Source organism: Bombus flavifrons, chromosome 7 (genome assembly GCF_040668555.2).
Source record: "Bombus flavifrons isolate JBK064 chromosome 7, iyBomFlav1_principal, whole genome shotgun sequence".
Classification (NCBI taxonomy): domain Eukaryota; kingdom Metazoa; phylum Arthropoda; class Insecta; order Hymenoptera; family Apidae; genus Bombus; species Bombus flavifrons.
Genome location: NC_138448.1, coordinates 11,012,446 through 11,035,309, shown reverse-complemented (window position 1 = coordinate 11,035,309; position 22,864 = coordinate 11,012,446). Strand labels below are relative to the sequence as shown.

The 22,864-nt window shown below is 30.5% G+C and overlaps 4 protein-coding genes across 4 annotated transcripts; 2 read left to right on the top strand and 2 right to left on the bottom strand.

Annotated features, from left to right (window-relative positions):
• The first annotated feature begins 14 nt into the window (after positions 1-14).
• Positions 15-11,321, top strand: LOC138181423 (xylulose kinase). The gene is made up of 12 exons (XM_069116194.1): positions 15-471; positions 2,512-2,594; positions 3,390-3,543; positions 4,557-4,736; positions 6,241-6,342; positions 7,539-7,670; positions 8,043-8,196; positions 8,962-9,106; positions 9,805-10,094; positions 10,471-10,568; positions 10,749-10,889; positions 10,971-11,321. The coding sequence occupies exons 1-12, from the start codon at positions 418-420 to the stop codon at positions 11,049-11,051; spliced, it is 1,614 nt and encodes a 537-aa protein (XP_068972295.1). The 5' UTR covers positions 15-417; the 3' UTR covers positions 11,052-11,321.
• A 151-nt stretch (positions 11,322-11,472) lies between these two features.
• Positions 11,473-15,423, bottom strand: Sf3a1 (splicing factor 3A subunit 1). Its single transcript, XM_069116192.1, has 11 exons — positions 15,170-15,423; positions 14,372-14,702; positions 14,130-14,289; positions 13,767-14,048; positions 13,564-13,674; positions 13,315-13,486; positions 12,574-13,257; positions 12,436-12,497; positions 12,217-12,324; positions 11,966-12,139; positions 11,473-11,872 (listed from the first exon to the last, which is right to left on the bottom strand). The coding sequence occupies exons 1-11, from the start codon at positions 15,282-15,284 to the stop codon at positions 11,771-11,773; spliced, it is 2,301 nt and encodes a 766-aa protein (XP_068972293.1). The 5' UTR covers positions 15,285-15,423; the 3' UTR covers positions 11,473-11,770.
• A 226-nt stretch (positions 15,424-15,649) lies between these two features.
• LOC138181428 (MICOS complex subunit MIC13 homolog QIL1) lies at positions 15,650-16,587 on the bottom strand. The gene is made up of 3 exons (XM_069116200.1): positions 16,444-16,587; positions 16,178-16,337; positions 15,650-15,943 (listed from the first exon to the last, which is right to left on the bottom strand). The coding sequence occupies exons 1-3, from the start codon at positions 16,455-16,457 to the stop codon at positions 15,773-15,775; spliced, it is 345 nt and encodes a 114-aa protein (XP_068972301.1). The 5' UTR covers positions 16,458-16,587; the 3' UTR covers positions 15,650-15,772.
• A 23-nt stretch (positions 16,588-16,610) lies between these two features.
• Positions 16,611-20,986, top strand: LOC138181421 (E3 ubiquitin-protein ligase RAD18). The gene is made up of 7 exons (XM_069116193.1): positions 16,611-17,035; positions 17,111-17,189; positions 17,276-17,819; positions 17,890-18,148; positions 18,239-18,299; positions 18,372-19,115; positions 19,691-20,986. Exons 1-7 carry the CDS (start codon positions 17,003-17,005, stop codon positions 20,062-20,064), a joined length of 2,094 nt encoding a protein of 697 aa, XP_068972294.1. The 5' UTR covers positions 16,611-17,002; the 3' UTR covers positions 20,065-20,986.
• The last annotated feature ends 1,878 nt before the right edge of the window (positions 20,987-22,864 follow it).

Here is a 22,864-nt window from a genome sequence, read left to right as displayed (position 1 = left end):
ATCGACGGAAACTTAACCTCTTCGTCGTGGCACGCCGACGATTCAGTCGCGTACGAAATGTTATGGAAATGTTGTTCCGAGGCCAAATAACGCTAACTCGAGTAAACTTTCGTCGAGTATTAATCTGCCTTACGTAACGAACAGCATTATAATATTAATAATAACGATAAGATTACTCCCATTTAGTCACTTTGCGACGCGAAACAGCGCGTAACGATGCCTCGGCTTGTGCTGGGAACGAGTGTAGACCACAAACAGACTAGACCGCTCGAACATTAGTGCCCTGAGCTTGAAACAGGCGTACGGACGTACAGTGAAGTGTATCTGTTTTTCAAACCTATCGGTTCCGTTGTATCTTTGCTACGCCATATCTGTTCCACGATTTCGTCGCATTGCGTGTCAGTCTACGATTGAAATATGGGCGCAGCTTCAAACGCGACATACTTAGGGCTTGATCTCAGCACGCAGCAGGTAAACCCTTAAAAAACAGCATAATCTCGCGTACCGCTTTTTATCAGGAGTCGAACATCTGCTTCGAGCGAATAATCATCGACGACCGACGCGTTTTCTCGTCATATAAAACAGCTCATCGTTGACACGAGTCTTGTATATCACGTTTATCCTTTCTTTCCTCTTATTTCTTATTTTTATTTCCGCCTTTCTTGCTCCCGCTTGTGTACATTTATACACTGCGTGTGAAATAATTGCCATAGTTATACAGCAATGAGTCATAGTAGTTTATCTTTTATTCCTTTGAAGACTTATTTATTAGTTTGTGGTTTTATAATACTTGATGTTACTGAATTCTCAGTGCGCATCATCTACTGCGCACGCTCATGACAACGCGCGTTTCATTTAAATCTAAGAAAATTATTTAATCTTATAAATGTCTTTTTATTAAAAGAGGTAACTCTTCAACGAATTGTAACTATACAATATTTGTACTTCTTTCTAAAGATTACAAATGTAACAAAAAACAAACACTTGATAAGGATCGAATCAAATAAAACATATTTTTCATTTAGCAGTAATAATCATCTCTTGTTTCCTGTGACACTATGAAAACCATACTGTGAGTTCTAATGTTGATAAACTGAATTTTGATTCTGTAACAACTAATTTAAACATCTACTCTATTTTGATTCCTTAAATTTCAAATATTTGTTGCCGTATACCTTGTATTATCTCTACTGACAAATATTTGAAATCGTACTCTCAAGTTTCTAGTTATACAACATACTCGATCATTACAATTATGTAACCCTTTTCCTTGAAGAAATATAACGACATTGAAATTTATTTTTCAGGAATATCGTAAAGTTCTATCAATGAATTAATTTTCTATTAATAGGCTAAATATCGAATTACGATTAAATTAGGAATAATTTGACCCGTAAGAATAGTTATACTAATAAAACAAAAACTAATTTCTTATTAATAAAATAAATTACTCTGATTAAGTTAACGATACTTTAATGTCTAATGGTAAATTTACCACGGTTAGCTTTTTGGTATAAACAAATATTACAGTCAATAATACACTAAAATAATACGAAAATTCGAAGTTGTTGACGAGAAGCGTTTCGCTGCGTGTGACGCGCGTCAGATGGGTCACAATTATCTAACATAATGATAACATTAAGCAGTAGGACGATACGGGCGAAAGAAATGCGTATCTCGTTTGCAACGAAAAGCGCGAAATGCTAGAAGCGGTCGAAATGATAATTGAAATTGCAAAGTGTTTCTTGCGCATCTTTGGGATCAAAAATCCATCAATAATAAACGACTGTATCGTAACATAACCAATTCGTATAAAACATTTATTTTTATCTATTCGTTAATTCAATTTGTCGTAATTATTGATCCTTTAAAAATGAAGAAATATGTGAATCATAAGCGATATACAAGAATAATCGATACCATCAGACGTGAATGTTATTTGCTTGTCAACTTTCGACAAATTAAATACCCGACAATCATCAATATCTATGGATTCTACATAATAATTTCTGTTGCATAAACCATCTCTCATGATATATACATTATCGATCATAAGTATCTACCTCTTAGAACATCTGTTCGTTTTATTTATTGAAACAAATATTATTTTATTTGATATCTTATCCTATTCCACGATTCATTTTAATAACGATACTTATTTGTCCATTTAATTTCACTCGAGACTTTACGTGTTTCACGATATTTGTACTAATGATTAAACTTATGGGCGATGATACATCTGGACATTTTTTTTATTTTATTAAACACGATTAGTAGTATATTTAAACGTTACACGTGTATATATTCATACGGTAGATACGAAAATTGGTAGAAAGTTTTGAATTTTAAATTTCAAATTACATTATGGAGTAGCATAACTAATTGACCATGCTATGTCACATGGTAGCCTTGTTGCACATAACTTATTCGATGATGTAGATAAAAAATCGAGGAACAGCGTAGTATTGCGAATTTAAGAGGCCGTTAACAAGTATCTTTTGACATTTGTAGTTGAAAGCAGTTGTCGTCGATAACAATCTCGCTGTTCTCCATGAAACCAGTGTACAGTTTGACAATGATCTACCAGAATTTAGGTAAATATGCTTAAATACCATGTTTCCTTATATTTTCATGTTACGTATTTTTACGTATTATCCACTTTTGACGTTTCGACATACATTTTTTAAAACGTTTCTTAACACTCCAAAATCCACGAAGATTTCTCATGAAATGACTAATGTAAAATACAATATTAAAATCTTTTCGTTCAACCTAATGATACATAAGCAATGATGCGATTATCTAACATTATATTTTAAAGTACATAGAAGTTCAGGTCTAAGCAACAGCATTAAGCAAATCGAGAATTATTTATTCATTATTTACACATTCTCACATTAGAAAGAAAGCATTGATAAAATACAATTCGTAACAAGCAACAAATTTCTCCCAAATGAATTTTTTATGACGAATACGACTCTTCGTTATTATAGTTCTGTTTTGATTTTTTATTACTATTGTCTTGGTGATTTATATAGGAAAAAGCAAGATTACAATGGAGTATAAAATATTTTTGTTAATTTCCAATCGTATCATGGTCGATTTCATTGCAACTATATTTTGAATCGCAGCAGAATCAGTGCGCTGAACGATACACTATCTAGAAAAAAATGTCATGTTTATGAAAGGCACTAAGATATGCGAATTCGTAATAACGAAATAGAATATACAAAGCTAAAATACCGAATTCCTTTCTACACTCAATATATTTATACTCTCATCGATGATTAATATCTCGTAGAAATGTCAAATTATTTTACGTTTAATTACAATTTACAATTACAATTTAATTACGTTACATTTAATTATTAAACATTGGACAATTTTAGAACGTACGGAGGCGTCATTCAGAAAAAAGCTGAGCCACACGTAGTGGTGGTTCCCACTTTGATGTGGGTTAAGGCTCTGGACATGATTCTCGATAAGTTGCGCGTGTGTGGCGTCGATTTTAGCAAGGTGGCCGCTATTTCCGGATGCGCACAGGTAAAAGAATGCTGTAAACGTCAGAACGCTGGAATAGAAACGTCACGGTTCATAAATTATAATATTGATAGTAAATCTGTCTTTTCAATTACTCCCATGTCAATTAAGCTTCGTCACAAAATGCTATGTAACATTACCGAAGCTATAAATTTCAAGAAGTACCTCTATGCAATATTCATATTATTTCGAGTATCGTTTAAGAACTGAAACACGGTGGATTACAAAAATATCTGTTGTCATCGGTAATTTAAATGCAGCAACGTTCATTGATTTAACTATAAAAAAGAACAGTTGATTATCATAAAATAGATATATAATGACTCTTATCTATTCCTTTTTTCATCCTTTGACGCAAACAGATCGTTTAACTACAACTTCTTGAATTTCGATCTCGTTGACAGAGTTAAGCATTATTCGAATAGTATTCGAAAAGTATTTGGAAAATTATTATTTTACTGATTCTGGCATATTATTTAGCTTGAACGTATTTTGAGAAGTAATAATCAATCCGCAAATAAACATTATGTCAACCGCGCCGGAAGTAGAGATTTCCATAGACACGCATATGCATGTACTTCATATTCAAGAATAATTGAAACGAGGACAGTTCGTATTTCGTAACATAATTTACGACTCAAATATATACGAAATATAGTATTTAAAAGGTCCAAACTACCTAATTCGATTATATAGCTGAAAACGATTGATCGAATTTTTACATAAAATGAAGTTACTTTTTAAAGTAAGAACAATAAATCAGTCGAAATTGCATATTGTTTCAAGCTAACTTGTTAGGAATCAGATATTAAATCTAAGTGAAATTTTCATTTGTTTGTGTGATGAACGAAAATAAATGTTGAAGTTTTAACGCCAGAGAATCGCAGTGAGAAACGTTCCAGCCAACGTGTAAGTATCGATGTAAATTTCGCAATAAACGACCCTTATAAACACGAACATTTTACAGCTTTAGAAACACCCAGACGATAATGTTATCTTTGTTCGTTATTACATAGCAACATGGCACAGTTTACTGGGGCAAGGGCAGTCGAAATCAATTGCAACAATTGGATCCTGCGAAATTCTTGCACGAACAGCTGGTCACCTCTTTCTCGGTGACAACATCACCTGTGTGGATGGATTCCAGCACCACCAAAGAGTGTAACATGTTAGATGAGATCGTCGATGGCCCAGAAGTATGCCTTTCCTTTTTCTTCTAAACTTCTCTTCGCTAATTTCCTTCCATTATATTTAAATCAGGCCTGGACATTATCTAAATAATCGGCAATATTGAAATATTTAAATATGATATTTGGAAAGTGATACTCTAAGTAAGATATAATTTTATTTTGCTAAATAGTTATTTGAAACTGTTTTAAATAACAATAAATCTAATTATTGACAAAGTAAATAATACCTGAGATAATTCATTATTTCAAATTATTATTTTTCATCTTTATCTGAAATAAAATTTGCCCAAGCTTGATTTAAACAGTCTGTACGAAACGTTCGTATAGATTTTACAACGCGTCAGCTATTCGTTGCAGGTAAACACGAATTTACAACGATGCAGATATATTGCTTCTTTCAGTTTAACCCTGCTACATTCTACTGGCCAAATTTTCGAGCAAAATTAATTATGTCAAACGTGTTCTCAGAACGTTAAAAATTCTTTTTGTTCGCTGAAATGAGAGCAAGATCGAAATATGAAAATTCGCGGATCGTAGCTGGGTTAAATTTAACGGGGCGTTCTTGTCTCAGTCGTGGCGAAAGAAAGAGAATTCAATGATAGAGACGCGTTCCTCTGTCATAACGTTGAGAATATAACGAAAATATGAATCTTTTGATCGAATCGTACTAGGTGTCCAAACATACTTATGGACAGTAACGCGTGTAATATCACTATCGACGCGCGATGTCACGTCGACGACATGCTGTTTCGAACACCTATCGCCGATCAATTTCGTTCGCAGTGATAGCCGACGAAAATCAATAAAATATTTAATTAATCGTCGCGAAGGTCGACGACGGGCGACGTCGACTTTTTAATGGATTTAAAAATATCCAGCGGAGGAATGGAACGGTACCAAAGCCTCTCTCTTCTCTTCTATCTTCTCGTTCTTTCGACTTCGTCAACGAACATCGAGCAACGTCGGCGAAGAAAAAAAAAAATTTATCGCGAACAGATACGATCGGGAATCAATATAAAATCGTATTGGCGGGGCTTACGAAGTATGCAAATTGTAAATTAATTCTTTGACACGGATGAATATTCATTGACGTGGCGATCGAGGATTTTTGAAGAATGGCACGCGTTTAGAAAAGTTTTCGATCGAAAATACGAGGCATGTTAACTCGTAATAAATAAGACGTATCGTTCCTACGATTTCAACGCGAGACGATGCAAATAGAAAGAGAATAGAAATGTTTTAATATAGCGGAAAGTAAGTAATTGAATAACGCCATTGCAACACCGTGACAATGTCCGAATATCAATAAGAATTACTAAATTGATAAAAATTTCTATAACAGTTCCAATAAATTATGTACATGTTATATGTGTAAATCATGTACAACACGGATAGAGTGTCGAGCGATGACGATGACGAGAATTGGACTGATTCATAGTTAATCGACGCACGCCGATTAATACCCTAATCAATTATCCTTATACGATCTGTCCTGGTTGCATGATTGCAGAAATTGGCGGAGATAACGGGATCACGGGCGTACGAAAGGTTCTCAGGGCCTCAAATAGCAAAAATAGCTCGCACCAGACCGGAAGCCTACAGCAACACTGAGGTATAATCCACTAAAAAAAATCTACACTGCCGACTTCGTTGACAAATTTTCGGGACTACGATCGATCGAGGTATCCGATTGCGTGTGGACTGGTACAAGGATTTAGACTGCAATTAACTACGTTTCTGATTTCTCGTGTGAGCTGCCGGTGACCCTTGGCTTTACGCGTGAATACTAACGTGCCCGATAACGATGATTACTCGCCTGTTTGAACTGTTCCTTTTTAATAAATATATCGTCTAGCGCGATGTCATTTCTATTTAGGTCGTTCTTATTGCGATTATAGAAAAATTGCTGCCAGAGAATGTACGCGAATATAATTCTCGATATGAATCTCGAGATTGGTGTTACTACGTAACGTAGTTTCCGATGGATTTTCGATGGACGGTCAGAATATTTCTATTATTCGTCAGAATGTTTTTATCGAGCGTTGAAAAGCTTTATGGCAATTTATTTCGACTTGTATGAGCGTGTTTGGTCGTATAGAAATATATGGAATTTACGTTAACAGAAAAACAAGAATCAATTTACTTGAATATTGAAAGATACGCATAATAATATCGGTTGAAATAGATCTCTGTTTAGGTTCTATCTCATAAAAACCTGAATTTCCATAAATATCCGAAATGTAATAACAACGTGTCCGAAATTAGATTACTCGTAACGTGCTCTACTTTTATAATCGCAATAGCAATGATTTTCACATAGATTTTTAATTACTTTGATCAATAACTAATAATAACTAAAAACTAAAATAACCAAAATATTTTCAAAGATTGCTACTTTTAACAAACTGAGAATTTCTATTTACAAAGATTTTATTTAATGTTCGTAGCATTATTACAACGAGTATGCAATAATATACAATGTCCTAAGTTCTATGGTTTAACAGCAAAAATAAGTATATTCTATGGGTATAATCTAACGAGAAATATTATATATAGAAACATAGATCGCTTAAAGCATCGTTAAAATGTTATAATAAAATAACAAACGATAGGACAACAAAAAATTACTATACACAACATTCTTTTGCCTGATTATACCCACAGAATAGACTGACAAGATTTAGCTGTTAAAACCTGAAACATTATCGTATATTCGTCACTAATACGCATTATACATATATTATAAAGTGTTTGAATAAGATTTTATAGTCGTTTTTTACGTTAACTCGTTTTTGATACTTCTTCCAGAGAATCTCATTGATTAGCAGTTTCCTGGCTTCCTTGTTTTTCGGCGATTTCGCGCCGATCGATTGGTCCGATGGCTCTGGAATGAACTTGTTAAATATTCATACGAAAGATTGGGATGACGTCCTATTAGAGGTATGTGGATTATCAATGATTATTAGATTTTCTCTGAATACGGTAAACTATTATACAATAAAACGTTCGCATTTTTCCCCAGCAATAGAAATAAACATTCTTTTCGACTTTATCTATATGTTTCGCTTCGATCGATCTTTTAAGTCGTAAATCCGTATATCAAAAAATTCAAAAATTCAAAAATAGAAAATTCTTTCTTCTTTGAAATAGAATCATATATGTCTATGTGTGTATGTGTCGAAATGTTTATATCAAAATCTAAATCTTTTAAGATCCTCTACATTTGTTGTGAAAATAACCTATAACGCAAACAGCATACTACGTACGTACATTGCTTTTCCAATATTTATCATCGGACCGGTGTTTGTTCAGGCTTGCGGTCTTGGTCTACGAGAAAAACTCGGGAAACCAGTTTCCTCGTGCAGCGATATCGGTCCAATTTCGTCCTATTTCGTCGAAAGATTCGGCTTCGACGAGGCATGCCGTGTAATTGCGTTCACGGGCGACAACTCAGGTTCGCTAATAGGTAAGCACGCTATTCGCTGATCTCACGGTTTTGGTACGAATAATTTTTCGTTCGGCCAACGGTATTAATTTATACGCGCTACTTCGCCTTTTGACAACAAGTTTCGATTCTATGAGCAACGAACGCCTTCATGAATATTCACGCAAATACATTTCCAATCGGCATGCGTAGATACCCATAGACTTTCGCTCCCCATACGGAATGATTAATGAGATTTTTCGCCTGAACTATAATTTGCAGTTTACTGTTAAGGAAACTGCTAAATGAATTCCGTATTGCTCGATACTTAATTAATCTATCGATAATATTTTCCTCGTGTGAAGTTTTTTATTCGTTTTTCCGTTTGGTAACGTTGATATTCTTTCTTAAAAATTCGACAACTACGTTCTAACGTGCTATCGTAAAAGCAACGTCGTCTAAAATCGATCGCCCGTTAAAACGACACTTTTGAGAAACTACGTTTTACATCAGAATATAGGAGTACATACATGCAAATTTCCTTAGACTGGTTTCTTTTACGTTCGCACGTAGTACAGCGAAATGCTTGAACAAATTGCAACAAGTTTAATGAAGTGTAAAATATGCTGTAATTCAATTTGAACGAGAATATGTTTAAATACATATACTCCAAAGTTTGCGTGTAAAATTTATTTCTCGAGTTAGAGAAATGCAGGTAGGATTTATTGTGCTAATAAATAAGTTTGATTATTAATAATTTTGATAACACAAACAATTGATAAATAACGTTTATTTATTATTATACAGGAATGAGACTGAAAGAAGGAGATATCGCTTGCAGCTTAGGGACAAGTGATACTCTGTTCTTATGGTTGAACAAACCGAAAACTGCTTTCGAAGGACACATATTGTGCAATCCTCTTGATGATAACGCTTACATGGCTTTACTTTGGTAACTCACCGTTTTATTTCCTTAGGATACAATTTTTCCTTTATCGGTACTTTATTAGTAGTTTTTTAAGGTGTTCCACCGGTTTTGATTAATTATTTATAATTATTTACAAGAATACTTCAAAGTCTTTAATCTTAGAAAGTGCAGGTAAAATTAATATATTCTCTCTAATGCAGGTATTTATATATTTCCAAACATTAAAATATCTTACCATTTGTGGTTACAAAAGCATGAATTTTCATAATAAATTCTTCCAGTTAAATACGGATATCACGTACCTAAGCATTGTTTCTTGTATTTATCTAAATTTTAGAGGATGGTAATACTTACTTTTTGACAGTATAAAGCAAAATATAATTTCTATACTAATTATATCTTCTATGCTACATCAAATTATAAATTGTTAGTAAAATATGGAGAGACATGTTACAAACTATCCAAAATATTAATAGAAGAGAAATTATTTAGAGAAAAAAGTAGGAAACATAATAAATGAATTGCGATCCCGCAAAAAATAATACAATGATACTTTAAAATATCTAAATAATACAGATCGATGATTACCCGGTCTACATTTCGTTTAGATATATCTGTATAGAATCCATTTCATTAAAACGAGTCTTAATTCTTCCAAATAATATTACTTATAAGAGATTAAATGTATGAATGATCGGAAAACTAGAATCTCAAATTTCTAGCTTCAAAAATGGATCTTTGACTCGCGAAAGAATACGCGACAGTGCGGCGCAGGGCTCTTGGCAAATCTTCAACGAGCTACTGGAAAGTACGCCGCGGGGAAATTTTGGAAATTTAGGTTTATACTTCGATGCACAAGAGATTTTGCCATTTGTCATTGGTGATCATCGATTCAATAAAGCGAACGAAGAGATATCGCGTTACAGTTCAAAGGAGGTGGAAGTAAGAGCCTTGATCGAAGGGCAATTCGTTGCAAAAAGAGCTCACGCTGAAGATTTTGGTTTCGTCATAGGTAAGTTACAAGTTACAAAAATATTTTTGCAATTTTCTTATACTCCCCTTGATAACCGAGGATATTTTAAACTTTTAGAGATATAAGCGGTGCGTGCCTTCTGTGATAAGTTAAATGAGTTAAATCTTCGGTATATATTTTGCTTTAATTATCAGATTTTAAAGAAACTGTCCTATCAATATTTATATATCGAAGAATTCAATTTTGTTATAATATGTCTTCTTTAGTAATTATTTTATTTTTGATATTTATATGTAATACGTTGTAATATCATTTTACAAAGGAACATGATTTTCAAAAAATTTACAATTTTTCAAAGAAATGTAAACTTTCAATTGCAAAAATCATCTTTATCTTTTTTGGTTTTTATCTATAGGACCAAATACACGTATTATTGCGACAGGAGGTGCATCCACAAATAAATCTATACTTCAAGTTCTTTCCGATGTTTTTAATTCACCAGTATACATATCGGTAATCATTTCTACCCTTCTAATTTGTTAAACAGAAATATTGTCTATGTTAAGATCTTATTTTTATATATACCTTTTTTGTTATAAATCTATAAATATTTATTTTTTGGATCTCGTATAATATTCTTTTATCCTAAAAATTATAACGACATTTTCAATATCCTTAAATCTTATTTAACAGGAAGTGGCTAATTCGGCTATGATGGGTGCTGCCTATCAAGCAAAACATGGTTTATTGCGAAATGAATCCAACTTTGATGAGATAACACGCTGCTTACCAGAACCGACACTTGTATGCCGTCCTTATAATGATGCAGAAACAGTAAGTAATATGTACAACTATTAAAGTTTACATTTTGCCAAGTATTATGTATTTAAGAAACAACTTTTTTTATATTTTTAGATATACAAATCAATGGTTGCACGTTACCGAAAGATCGTAGAGAAAATTAAAAATAAAACAAGTACAAAACAAACTATATAAATGTTATATATGAATAACACAAGAGCATTTAAAAAGAGGCCTTCATTAATGCATCATATTAGCTGAAAATTTAAAATAATTGCTGCATTTAGAGCAGTTTAATATTGATGATATTTATAGTTTTATTCTGAAAAATTTTTATACGATGCTTTTTCTGCAATTTTTAAAGGTTTACTTTTAAAATTCGAGTAATGAAACTACTTCGATTTTAATAAATGAATCAAAGGCACTAGAAATATCTTGAATCTCCTATGCAAACAGCAATGCTTTTTTAAGAAATTACTAAGAACCATTGAAATGGAAGTAAAAATACAAAAAAACATACAAATATTATTTCGAATATTTTGCAAGTGCTGTTTCAATGATATATTAAATGATCTAGCTAATTACAAATCGCTAATACCTTAATGATAAAAGTACAAGGTAACCTAAGTGCAATTCCTAAAATGAAAGAACTAAACTTATGTATAAAATAATTTTGTATTTGTATATTTATAAATTTTATTAATTATGTATTATTAATTTATTAAATGCTAACTTATTATAAAATTAAAATAAAAGTTATAATAAAAAAAATTTAACTTAATAGATGTTTTATTTGTTCAAAGTGATAGTATTTCTTAATCTATAGAAATCTATATTTAAGTTTTTAATATGAAATAAATTGATTATTACACAATAATATGAAAGTTTCAAAGTATAATTATATACTTCCCTTTTTATTTTTTCCTGCCACCTCTCTCCTTTGGTAAAAGGTTAATTACATTACCAGATGTCAAATTATAATATGCAAGAGTATTGCTATCTTTGAAAAACATTCCCTGAAAAAAAAAAAATAATCATTATATATGAAACTAAAAATATTTTTTATAAATGTAGATAATCTTATATAGCTTAAATCGTTCATATAATACCTCGTACTGTAACTTCTGCTTGCCAGGTGGCATGCCAGTTTGCTCGTGAATAAGAGCTTTCATTGTCGCCACGGTATCACTTAATTGTAAAGTAATATTCAATGTTTGACCATTTAACTTCCATTCTGCTTTTTCTGTCATCATTGGTACAGCAATATTTAGTTGTACAGGACCCTGAAAAAATAAAATGTATGTTTTAATGCATATAGTAATCCTTGAACGTATAGAAACTATAATTGTTGATAAAATACCTTATTTCTAGCCAAGAATTGTTGTTCTGGTATCAATGAATCTTCCGTTCTAAGTTTCTTAGTTTGAGGTTCCTCCTCCATAGGTTCAGCAGTATGTTTTAATCCAATCTGGAAACAATAGTAAGATAAACATACGTACATAAAATATGTTTGCTTTGAGGTAGTAGATAGTGCTACCTTTGTACTGCTTAAACATTATTTTACTTCACAAATACTTACAGCAGATGCCATTGGTGGCTGCATCGGTGGTGGTGTCGGCATAAATGGCGACATTGCTGGCGCTAGAAATAGACAAAATAAAAATATTTAATTTATAATCAATCTATAATATTATTATTTTGTATAAAAATTACTCACTCATAAGCGGTGGTGGTCGAATCGGAGGCATAGGAGCCATCATCATCATCGGTGCTTGCGGCATCATTGGCTGAGGAATACCCATAGTAGGCATGCTCATAGTAGGAGGTGGTGGTGGTTGCGTTGGTACCGGTACTGGCTTTGGAGCTGGTGGTTTAGGTGGTGCCTTTAATGTAGCTTGAGGTTTCGAAGCAGCTGCTGCCATATGTGACAATTCAGCTGCACGATTAGCAGGTTTCGGACCAATCTTTTCTTTCTCTTCGTCCGGAAGAAGTCCTTTAACTTTATGAATCTGGTGAATTTGTTCTTCCAAAGTAATATTCGCTCTAGCAGCCCTCGTCGCTGCTTCAACACTTGATGTGTGTCCATCCCACGTGACTTTGTCATCTTTCTTTTTATCTTCTTCTCCAATCTTTTTACCGATTGCAGTTTCTTCATCACCGACACCGAAAATATCGGTTCGTCTCTCAGCAAGTTGTTTTAAGCTGGCTTCAATAGCTGTACCAGGTGCAAATACTGTCTCCTGAGCCAACTTGTCAAGATGCTTGTCTCTTTGTTCAACCCAACGCGGATCCAATAATCCAATTCGCATGTGCTCCTGGACTTTACTTGCGGGTATACGTTCTCCAGTGATTGGAGATATCAAGTATTCATCAGGAGCAGCAGGACGTGCAGTTTTAATTGCTGTAAAAATAGGCATACTGTAATTTTGTACTTATATATATAACATTTTTCACTTACAATGTTGTTTAGGATCATATCCTTTCTTTACTACAACGTTTCCTGGAGTTGGTGGCAAAGGCGGAGGTTGCATATTATTACTATCGCGTGGTTTTGGTTCTTTCGATTTATGAGTATCACCCGGAGGTGATACATCATCTTCATCACTCGAATCCTCTTCCATATCTTGTACCTTAAAATACACATATGTTATTAATATGAAAGTGTTAGTTACTTCTTTTTATATTATTAAATGAATAAAATATTTACTTGATTGTTGTCTTTCGCACGATCTTTTTCTCCTTCTGTACGACTTTGCATTTCATCCTCTCCTTCACTATCAATTTGCATTTCTACATCTTCACCTTCTTCTATTCTTTCCTAGAAATTAAAAAAATTATTAGAAAAACAGAAATGCTTGTAATTTTATTAAGAAATTTCACTATGACATAGAATTAATAGAATTATGTTACCTGCATAAGTACTCGAGCACCAACTTCATCTGGCGTTGTCGGTGCTGGGAAATTACCAACTTCAAATTGCTGGTAATCAACAGTTTCGACTACAACAAAATCATGCCAATCAATTTGTGCATATGCAACCCTTTCACGTTCCAATTCCTCTTCTTCTTTGCGTCTTTGAGCTTCCTGATACTTTAACCACTCAGCACGATATTTAACTTGCTCTAAAATTTTATCCATATTAAAGGCTTCATCACGTAGTCGCGGTAATAAATCTTTAGGTGGAATTAATACCTGTAAATTTAAATTAACTTAAATTCAAGAATAGATCTAATTATAGATTTCAATTAGAAAAAAGATGAAATTTTGTACTACCTTAGTATATTGTTCCAAGAGTTTTGTAAAATACTGAAACAAAGAATGTTGTGGACGTAGAAAATCAAACTGGAAGTTTCTTTGTTCTCTATTCATCAAATTAGTCAAAAATTGACGACCATTACGGGCTACAAATTGTGCTGTTAATTTTACAATATCCCTAAAATAAAATCACATATATTTTGTAACATATACTATTGTATAATTACATGAAAGATGAAGAATTTAATTGAGTCACATACAGATCTAAAGCTGAAATAGAAGGTGGATCAGCAATAAATTCAAATTCTGCAGGAGTATCTCGTGGAATAAATGGTTGTTCAACTTGTTTCAAAATTTCTTGCTGCTTTTGATGAGCAGCAAGATTAACTGTTTTTCCAGGCCCTGTCCCTATAGTAGGTTCTTGACCTTTTCCTTCCTTAAATTCCTTTACTTTATGCTGATAATACGCATGGTAGGGATCACCAAAATTTAAGAAATTAAACTTTGGATTTCCCAATTCGTTTTGTCTGATTCTTGATTCAAATTCTGGTCCATTTCTAGCCACGAAACTAGCGGTTTTATCAACAATATCTGAAATTTTACGTAAGGAAAATTATATATATGTCAATCAACGAATAGGCAAGAAATAATTGTTAAATAAATAGCAAATTTTTATTATACTTAATATAATATATTTGAAATTTTAGAAACATTCACAAATAATTAAAAGATAGGAAATTAATACAATCAAGATAAACTTCTAAATTTTATTTCTCTTTTACAATGAAAGTACATAACATTAAAATGTAGAGAAACTTATGTATAGCAAAATTAAAAACAAGTAATGTAATAATTTACTAATAACATACAATACATGAATTAATATATTACAACCAACATTTTTTATTATTATTAACCAATTATTTTTATTATTACTTCAATATGCAATAAATATACAAACAAATGTTAACGTGATCATTCTAAAACATTGTTAAGAAGTCAATTAAAAATGAATGTTGCATTGTATTGTCTTATTAAAAAATATTGTAAAAGCATACTTCTAACTTCCGGTGGAGGGTAAATAATACCCACGATCGGTTGAGATGAAGGTGCCGTATTTTCTTCATTCTCGGTCGCTGGTGGTTGTATAACAGCAACTTCCTGTGCAGGCATGCTGCTTAATATATTTTTGTTCACTTAATTTTAGAAAATTTAATGCCTCGTGTCATTTATTATGTACACACTCCTAGAACGTTACACAGTGCTGCCAACGTAAATGCATTGCACTTTATTGAATAAATTAAAGCTGAATTTCCATTAATACAGGAAAATAGCTACTGCACACAACAATGAGACAAAAAATTAGAAAATGATTTTGTATGTAAATTTTGTTAATACGATTTAAATGTAAATACATATAATAGTAATATGTTTAAATAATTAATTGTCCTTTAATTGCATGAAACAAATTAAAAATTCAATTTATTATTTATGTGTGTGTATTTTCGTTAAAATTATATATATCTAAACAAACAAGGTAGTATACAAAAAAATAAATAACAATTTTCTTATTTATAAATATCAATGATATAATGTTTATCTAAAGAACATAGAATGATACTAACAATATTACATAAAAATTAATTTTGTTTCTATTAACCTTAAAGATTAAGGTCTTGTATGTATTTTTGCACAATTTCATATAGATTAGTAGCACCATTACAGGTATGTGTTGGTATATTAGAGATGAATCCCATACTGATCATAACACCCTTGTTCCAAGATGTTTTCATGAAGCTTGTAATACATGATACACTTGGTAGTTGAGCCCACTAAAAAAAAATTATTGGTATTGATTTATTTAAACAACTAACGCTTTATGAATATAAAAATTATCTTAAATATAACATTAATTCTTTGCACATTCATATATATTTAACATCAAGTAGAGATATCAAAAAGTAAGATATCTAAACACCTATTGCATAGAAGATTATACCATTTGATACCAAAGAATTAAACAAACAATGAATTAGAATTTATTGTTAATTCTTTTAGTATTTTACCTCCTTAGTAATCTCTTCAGGTATATTTTTTTTCACATACGGAGCAACATTTACATACAATTTTTCATACAATTTAGCAGTTTCTTCGGATTTTGACCACAATCCTCCCGCATAAGTATGATATACGACATTACCAACGATAGTGGATTTTATGACAAACCTAAGGATATAACCTCAAACTTAAAATTTAAGTTCCTTGAATACATATATTTATATTCAAATACCGTAATAAAACCACATCCTTAGTTCTTACAGCACGTACTAACCGAATTAGATTCATTGTATAATGTAGATATTTTAACAGGATAATCCTGTTATACTTTCGTTTGTTACAGTTAGAGAAACATGAAAATTACGTAAAGCTCCTCACAATTTTCGGTTGAATCCACAGTTCATATACGTATATAGAGACGTACATGCTTATATATATATATACACTATCATATCTTGTTTCGTACTTTTACATATGCATATATATGTCACATGATTAACATTCTAAATATTTCTTAATCGTATAAAATATTTCATGTGTGAAAATCACAGTTATTAAAATTATAAAATTAATATTATGGTTTACATAGTTTTTTATATGTTTGCGACGTATACAAAAATTCAAAACATGAAAATTTTATGATAAAGTTGTTCCTGACTGTTCGGTTCTTTATATCTTTCTTAATCATATTTATATTTTTAACAGACAATGTGCAGCAATATGTTTGTCTACTTGTTGCTTCAAAATAATGAGTAACTGCTGTTTATTGTAGCTACAATTATTATCGTATAGGTTAACCTTAAAATTATTTTGTGTTTTGTATACAACCTTATATGATGTGGCCTCAAGAATATATAGAATTAAAGGTTTATTGATTGTGTTTATAAAATTTATTTTTTTGTAATATCAATAAAAGTAGTATTGAGTAATTTTTCTTGCAGCATATAGAAAATTTGCTGATTTGCGGAATATGCTATGAATTCATGGATACATCTGTTATGACATCATGCTCTCATAACTGTAAGATAAAAACTATTTGCTTTTAATATATTAACAGGATTTTTATTATTCATTATTATCATCATTATTATTCTCTTAAATTTTAGATTGCTCTTTATGTATCAGAAAGTATTTACATTACAAAACGCAATGTCCTGCGTGCTTTGCAGAAACTTTTGAAAAGGATTTAAGGAAAAATAAAGTTCTAGATGAGATTATAGCATACTTTTCACAAATTAAAGATAAATTAAAAAGATCTTTACAAATTCAGATTCAATTCACAAAATTTAATGAAGCTGATGATGTTTCTAATTCACCAAAATCATTGCTTCAAAATAAGAGTGCATATATAAATGGACAAGAAAATAAAGTTGTATATAGTAAAATTATTAATAATATTCCTACTTCTCAAAGTAATACTTCACCATCTATACATGTACAAAAAGATTTATCTAGTCCTAGTACAAGTGGAATACCTAGAATACCTTTAATGTTTACACCTAAAAGTAATAAACGTCTAATTATAACAAATACAGAAGAAACTAAGGTTGTTATATGTCCAGTATGTAAGGTTACTGTTTCAGAATTAAAAATAAACAGACATCTTGATGATTGTTTAAAAAGGGAATCTGTGAAAGAGAAACCTCAAATGTAAGAAAATGCTAAGGTTTAGTATACAAATATTTAATTAGAAAAATGTAATGACTTTTTATTTTTATAGAATAGAATCGAAACGTAAACCACTGCCAAAGTTAGTATTTAGTTTAATGAAAGATGCTGTATTAAAAAAGAAAGCAAAGGAATTTGGTTTGTCTTCACAAGGAGATCGGAAAGCTTTGGAAACACGACTACAAAGATATATTGTTCTTTATAATGCAGAATGTGACAAACTAAATCCACGATCAGTCACAGAATTAGTAAAACAATGTGAAGATGAAGAGAACCTAGAAAAAAAAGTTAACAAAACATCTTTTCTAAATGTAAATATTTTATATTAGCTTATTGTGTTTGTCTAAAAGCTATACTTTTTTACTTTTTAATTAAACTTATCAAATTATTTACCATTTCAGAAATTACAAGTTACTAAAAACACAGAAGAAAATGCTATAGAAGATGAACGAAGAAAATATTGTAAGTTTTTTAAATTCTTAAGCTTTTTCATATAATATTTATAATATTTGATTATTATTTTATTTTCATCAGTGGAAACGCACAAAAATAGCTTTAACAGTCTAATTAATAAGATCAAAAGTATACAATCTTCACAAAAGCCATCAGCACGGCGTAGTTTGTTAATGACAAGTACAGAACGTAATGAGGATGTTTCACCTAAACGTCAAATGATGAGTGAAAATTTGGATGATTCAGTGATTCATACAGAACAAACTGATCTTAAGTTGTCAAATTCTGCTGCATATATTCCGGATTCTGATTCAGATACTTCTTGTCCATTACAAATGTATTCTAGTATTGATCCAAACAAATTTCTTACTATAGAATTATCTTCTAATAATAATGTTTCGGGTAATAAATCTGAGAATGATCAAACAAATGATGATCAAGAAGCATCTATATTTAATTATTCATCTATGAAAATAAATGAGGCAGAGAAAAGTAACAGTTTAGATGCATTTAGTGATACATCCATTCCTGATAAAGCAACAGAATCAGAAATGAAAAATTCATCTTATAAGAATACATTAGAAAGTAATTTGAAAAATTCACCTAATACTTCCAAATATAAGAAATTGCTACAAAGAAGAAAGAAATCATTCTTAAAAAATGAAGTGGAACAGACAGAGTCTGTTACTACAAGTATGAAACGTCTTGATTCTGATAGCATTTCAGATCAAAAGGAAGAAGGAGATGAGAGATCAAAATCTATCTTACAAGATATTGCATGTGATTTATCAAGTAATGATAGTATTGACAGTAAATTTAATCATGGTATGTAATGCGCTTTTAGTAAAAGTTTAGTTGGTTATTTATTAAGCGGTTTCATAATGCTGTATAAAAATTAACACGTCCACAGTCTGTCATAGTGTCATGTATATACGGCCTATTCACATGTCCCCTAATATAATCATAGATAATCGATCCAAAAATTATATATTTTTTGCTTAGAGAATAACAACACCAACAAGTTGTTATAACAGTAACAAGTTCCTACATAAAAGAAATAATTGAATTGCATATAAGTTGAATTTAAAAATAATTAAAAGATAATTAAAACACATTTCCAATTATATTTGCTGCAATATTTTTTCTGGAAGATGTGCATATCGCTTGCTTGCATATATGAAGAAATATTTATGTTTTCACCTCGGATTGTGAACGTGTTAAACATATCTTTGTGAAAAAAGAACCCTTTCATGATAGAATATTAATCAAAATTTTTAAATATAAAAAGATTACTGAAAGCATTGAAACACAAAAGTCAGCATTGATTTAATATTGTAATATAACAGAAACATATTGAAAATGGATTGAGATATTAACAAATTTTCTAAATAATCTTACAGGAAAATTACGTTCTACTAGCTTTGGATTTATAGATAGTAAAGTAATGAGTCCCTCAAATTTGGAGAAAGAAAATATAAGTTCTTCTCCTGAATGCAGTAAAAATCGTTCTAATCGAAAAAGAACTTGCGATTTGATACAAACTGATAATAATCTCATGTCAAATAACATGAAAAAAGTTAAAAAATCGTCTCTGTGCTCCACGATTGACACGAAAGAATTAAGTAATGAAGAGTCTTCATGTGCTTTAAATGATGAAAAAATGGAATATGCACTGAATAAATCACGATTGAGAAAACGATTGTTAAACGTTACGGGAAATACCAGCGTCGTAAGAAAATCTGCTAGAGCAAAGCTTAAAAAAAATAAATTATAAAAATAAAATAAATTTTTTATAAATTACTTTCATTATTGTATATTTAGCAAATTTATACATTATTTATCGCCTTTAATATTTAAAAATAAGTAATATCCAGTTTTACTTTATTAACGTATAAAAAGTTAAAAAAGATATATATGTAAATAGTTTCAAAATTATTGTATTTTTTGATTTATTTCATAGGAATTAATTTAAACACCTAATAATGTAGACGTTTCCTTGCATTAATTTATTTTGTACTTGACTTTATTATATATTAGATATTTAATTACAAGTATATTTTATTTACACTGTTTAGTATTAAATACAAAAGAAAGTAGTCATGTATATTTTATTATATCTTTTAATATACACGCCTACAATTTTACTTTCCTTTTCTCTTGCATAAAATGTAATGATTTAGCACAAATAAGTATATTGGAAAAAATACAAAATTATTTATCAAAGACACCAAATTTTATTGAATATATTACAGTATTTTGATCAGAAAGGGATCAACAATGGTAAAATGATGACAACCACATAAAATTTTATATCCCACCTTTGTATAGATATTAACAATAATATAAGAAGCCTAACTTACTTAACACTAAAATAGCTGCCTTTGACATTGTTTACGCATAAAATATGTGTCTTTGTTATGTATTTTATTTCTCATACACTTTGGTATCATTTATACATATAATCTTATGTACATTTTATGTATATATTTTCTAATATAGTTTCTTTTCTACATAATAGAACTTTAAAAGCTTCTAATATTCTAGTGGAACAACTATCACATTCATGAAACACTTTATTTTTAATTCTTTCGTAAAGATACTGTTATAATTTTATGATGATGATGATTTATTTATTACATTGAATCTTATATGTGTATATGTATTGTTTTTTTCTCCTAAATAAATATAAGCGCAACATTAATAGGAATGAAATTTTCTTTAAGGGTTTTAAATGGGTTGCGCTAATAGTTATATATCCTTTGACATTAAATGTTATTCATATTTGGCAGTGTTTCTGAAACTATTTTTTGCGAAGCCAAAATTTTAATATTTGTGAACTTCGTGTTTTTATAAATTTCATTTTTATAAATATTATATCTAATAACATTTTGCTTAGATATAGTTAATTATTTTATGTTCCATTACATGTAGCTTTATTAACAAACTATTAATATATTCTTTAATTCAGCGAATAAGCTACATTGTAATATATATCATATAACTTTTTTGACTTGCATTTTAAAATTATCATATGTTATATCTTTTTTTTATATGTAATTTACTCTGTTTCATATACTTTAATATTTCAAAAATAACTTTTTTTTTTTTAATATTTTCATTGTCTTATTATTTTCTAACAAAGTTATAGGTTTAGATTGTTAGAGATTCTGGTAATATTGTATACTATACTATTGAGTAGTTTATTGATTTTTGTGATTGATTTTTTGACGGTTACGCATAAAATGTTTGAGAACCACTGCTGTATGGTATGGCATCAGGCGAGGTAGTTACTCAACGTTTACTACACTCCTAAATATACTACAAGCATGTTTAGTTTCCCTGTGTATAGAAATCCATAATACATATTCTTGAAGAACATAACAAATGTACATATATATACAAGAAGAATATTTCTAAATATACAAGAGATTTATAACTTGATTTTCTTTTACTTAATAACACAATAAAAATTGATTGAAAGAAATTTTAATTTTTTTTTATTTTTTAGTAAAACTTTTTGTAAACATGTAAATTAATGATAACATAAAGATCGATTTAGGAAATTATATAAAGTTGAAATAATAAATTTATTTTTAAATATAAATATCTATAAGTTTATTTTTAAGAAAATAAACTTCATGGAGCATAGGATTATGCTGTTTTAAAGTAGGATCAATAGTCCAAGTTCATACCGCTTAATACCATTTAATGTAGAACGATGTCTGATATTATGTTGTTCGATAAATGTTGTTTGATAAATGAAAAAAGAAACAACTGCATAGTGTGAAGCGCACACAAAAGCTCTTTCGATTGCTTAAAAATATCAAGTTTTAGAAAGTGAAGTTTTACAATTCACGTATCGTGGGAAGCTTATGCGCTTTTCTGCCGCGTCAAGCAAAAGCGTTTTATTACGTCGTTTGCGTGAGCTACTATCTAGAGCATGGCTCTAAAATTGAAACAGCCCTAAGTAACTTCTATTATACAGGACTTAAATACGATACGATTAACGGTTGTATTCCATAGTTTCTTTTTATCATTAGTTAATACGCACGGATAGTATCGTTTCATTGAGAAACATTAGTTAACAATGTTGTTGCAGCCGAACATTTACACAATAAATGTCACATTTTCTTCCAAATAATATATCGATTTTATTTACATTATACGCGTGTAATATTTATAACATTATATGTACAGGAAATTATTTATTGGGCACACGTTATTCGAAAGAAAATGTGATATGTTAGTTGCGAGTGTATTTTGTCACTGCAAGCATCTCTCATGTTGCGCTTTGCAAGCACGTGCAGGTATGCGGTCTAATCTGCAACGATATGTTAGAAATGTTTGAGTTGCATCTTGTCGTTTTTAAACTTTGGGAACGTAAGATAAAACTATGTTACAGTTATTTACATGGGTGCGATGGTTCAGCGACGCGATGAACAACAACTTTCTTTATATGTATCGTCATATATTTTTCGTGATGGTTTGATTGACTCTTTGATTACCCAGTTTGATTTGTTTCTTCCCTCTATTATGTTTGAAATGATTGCTTTCATTCAAGTTCCGAGGAATTC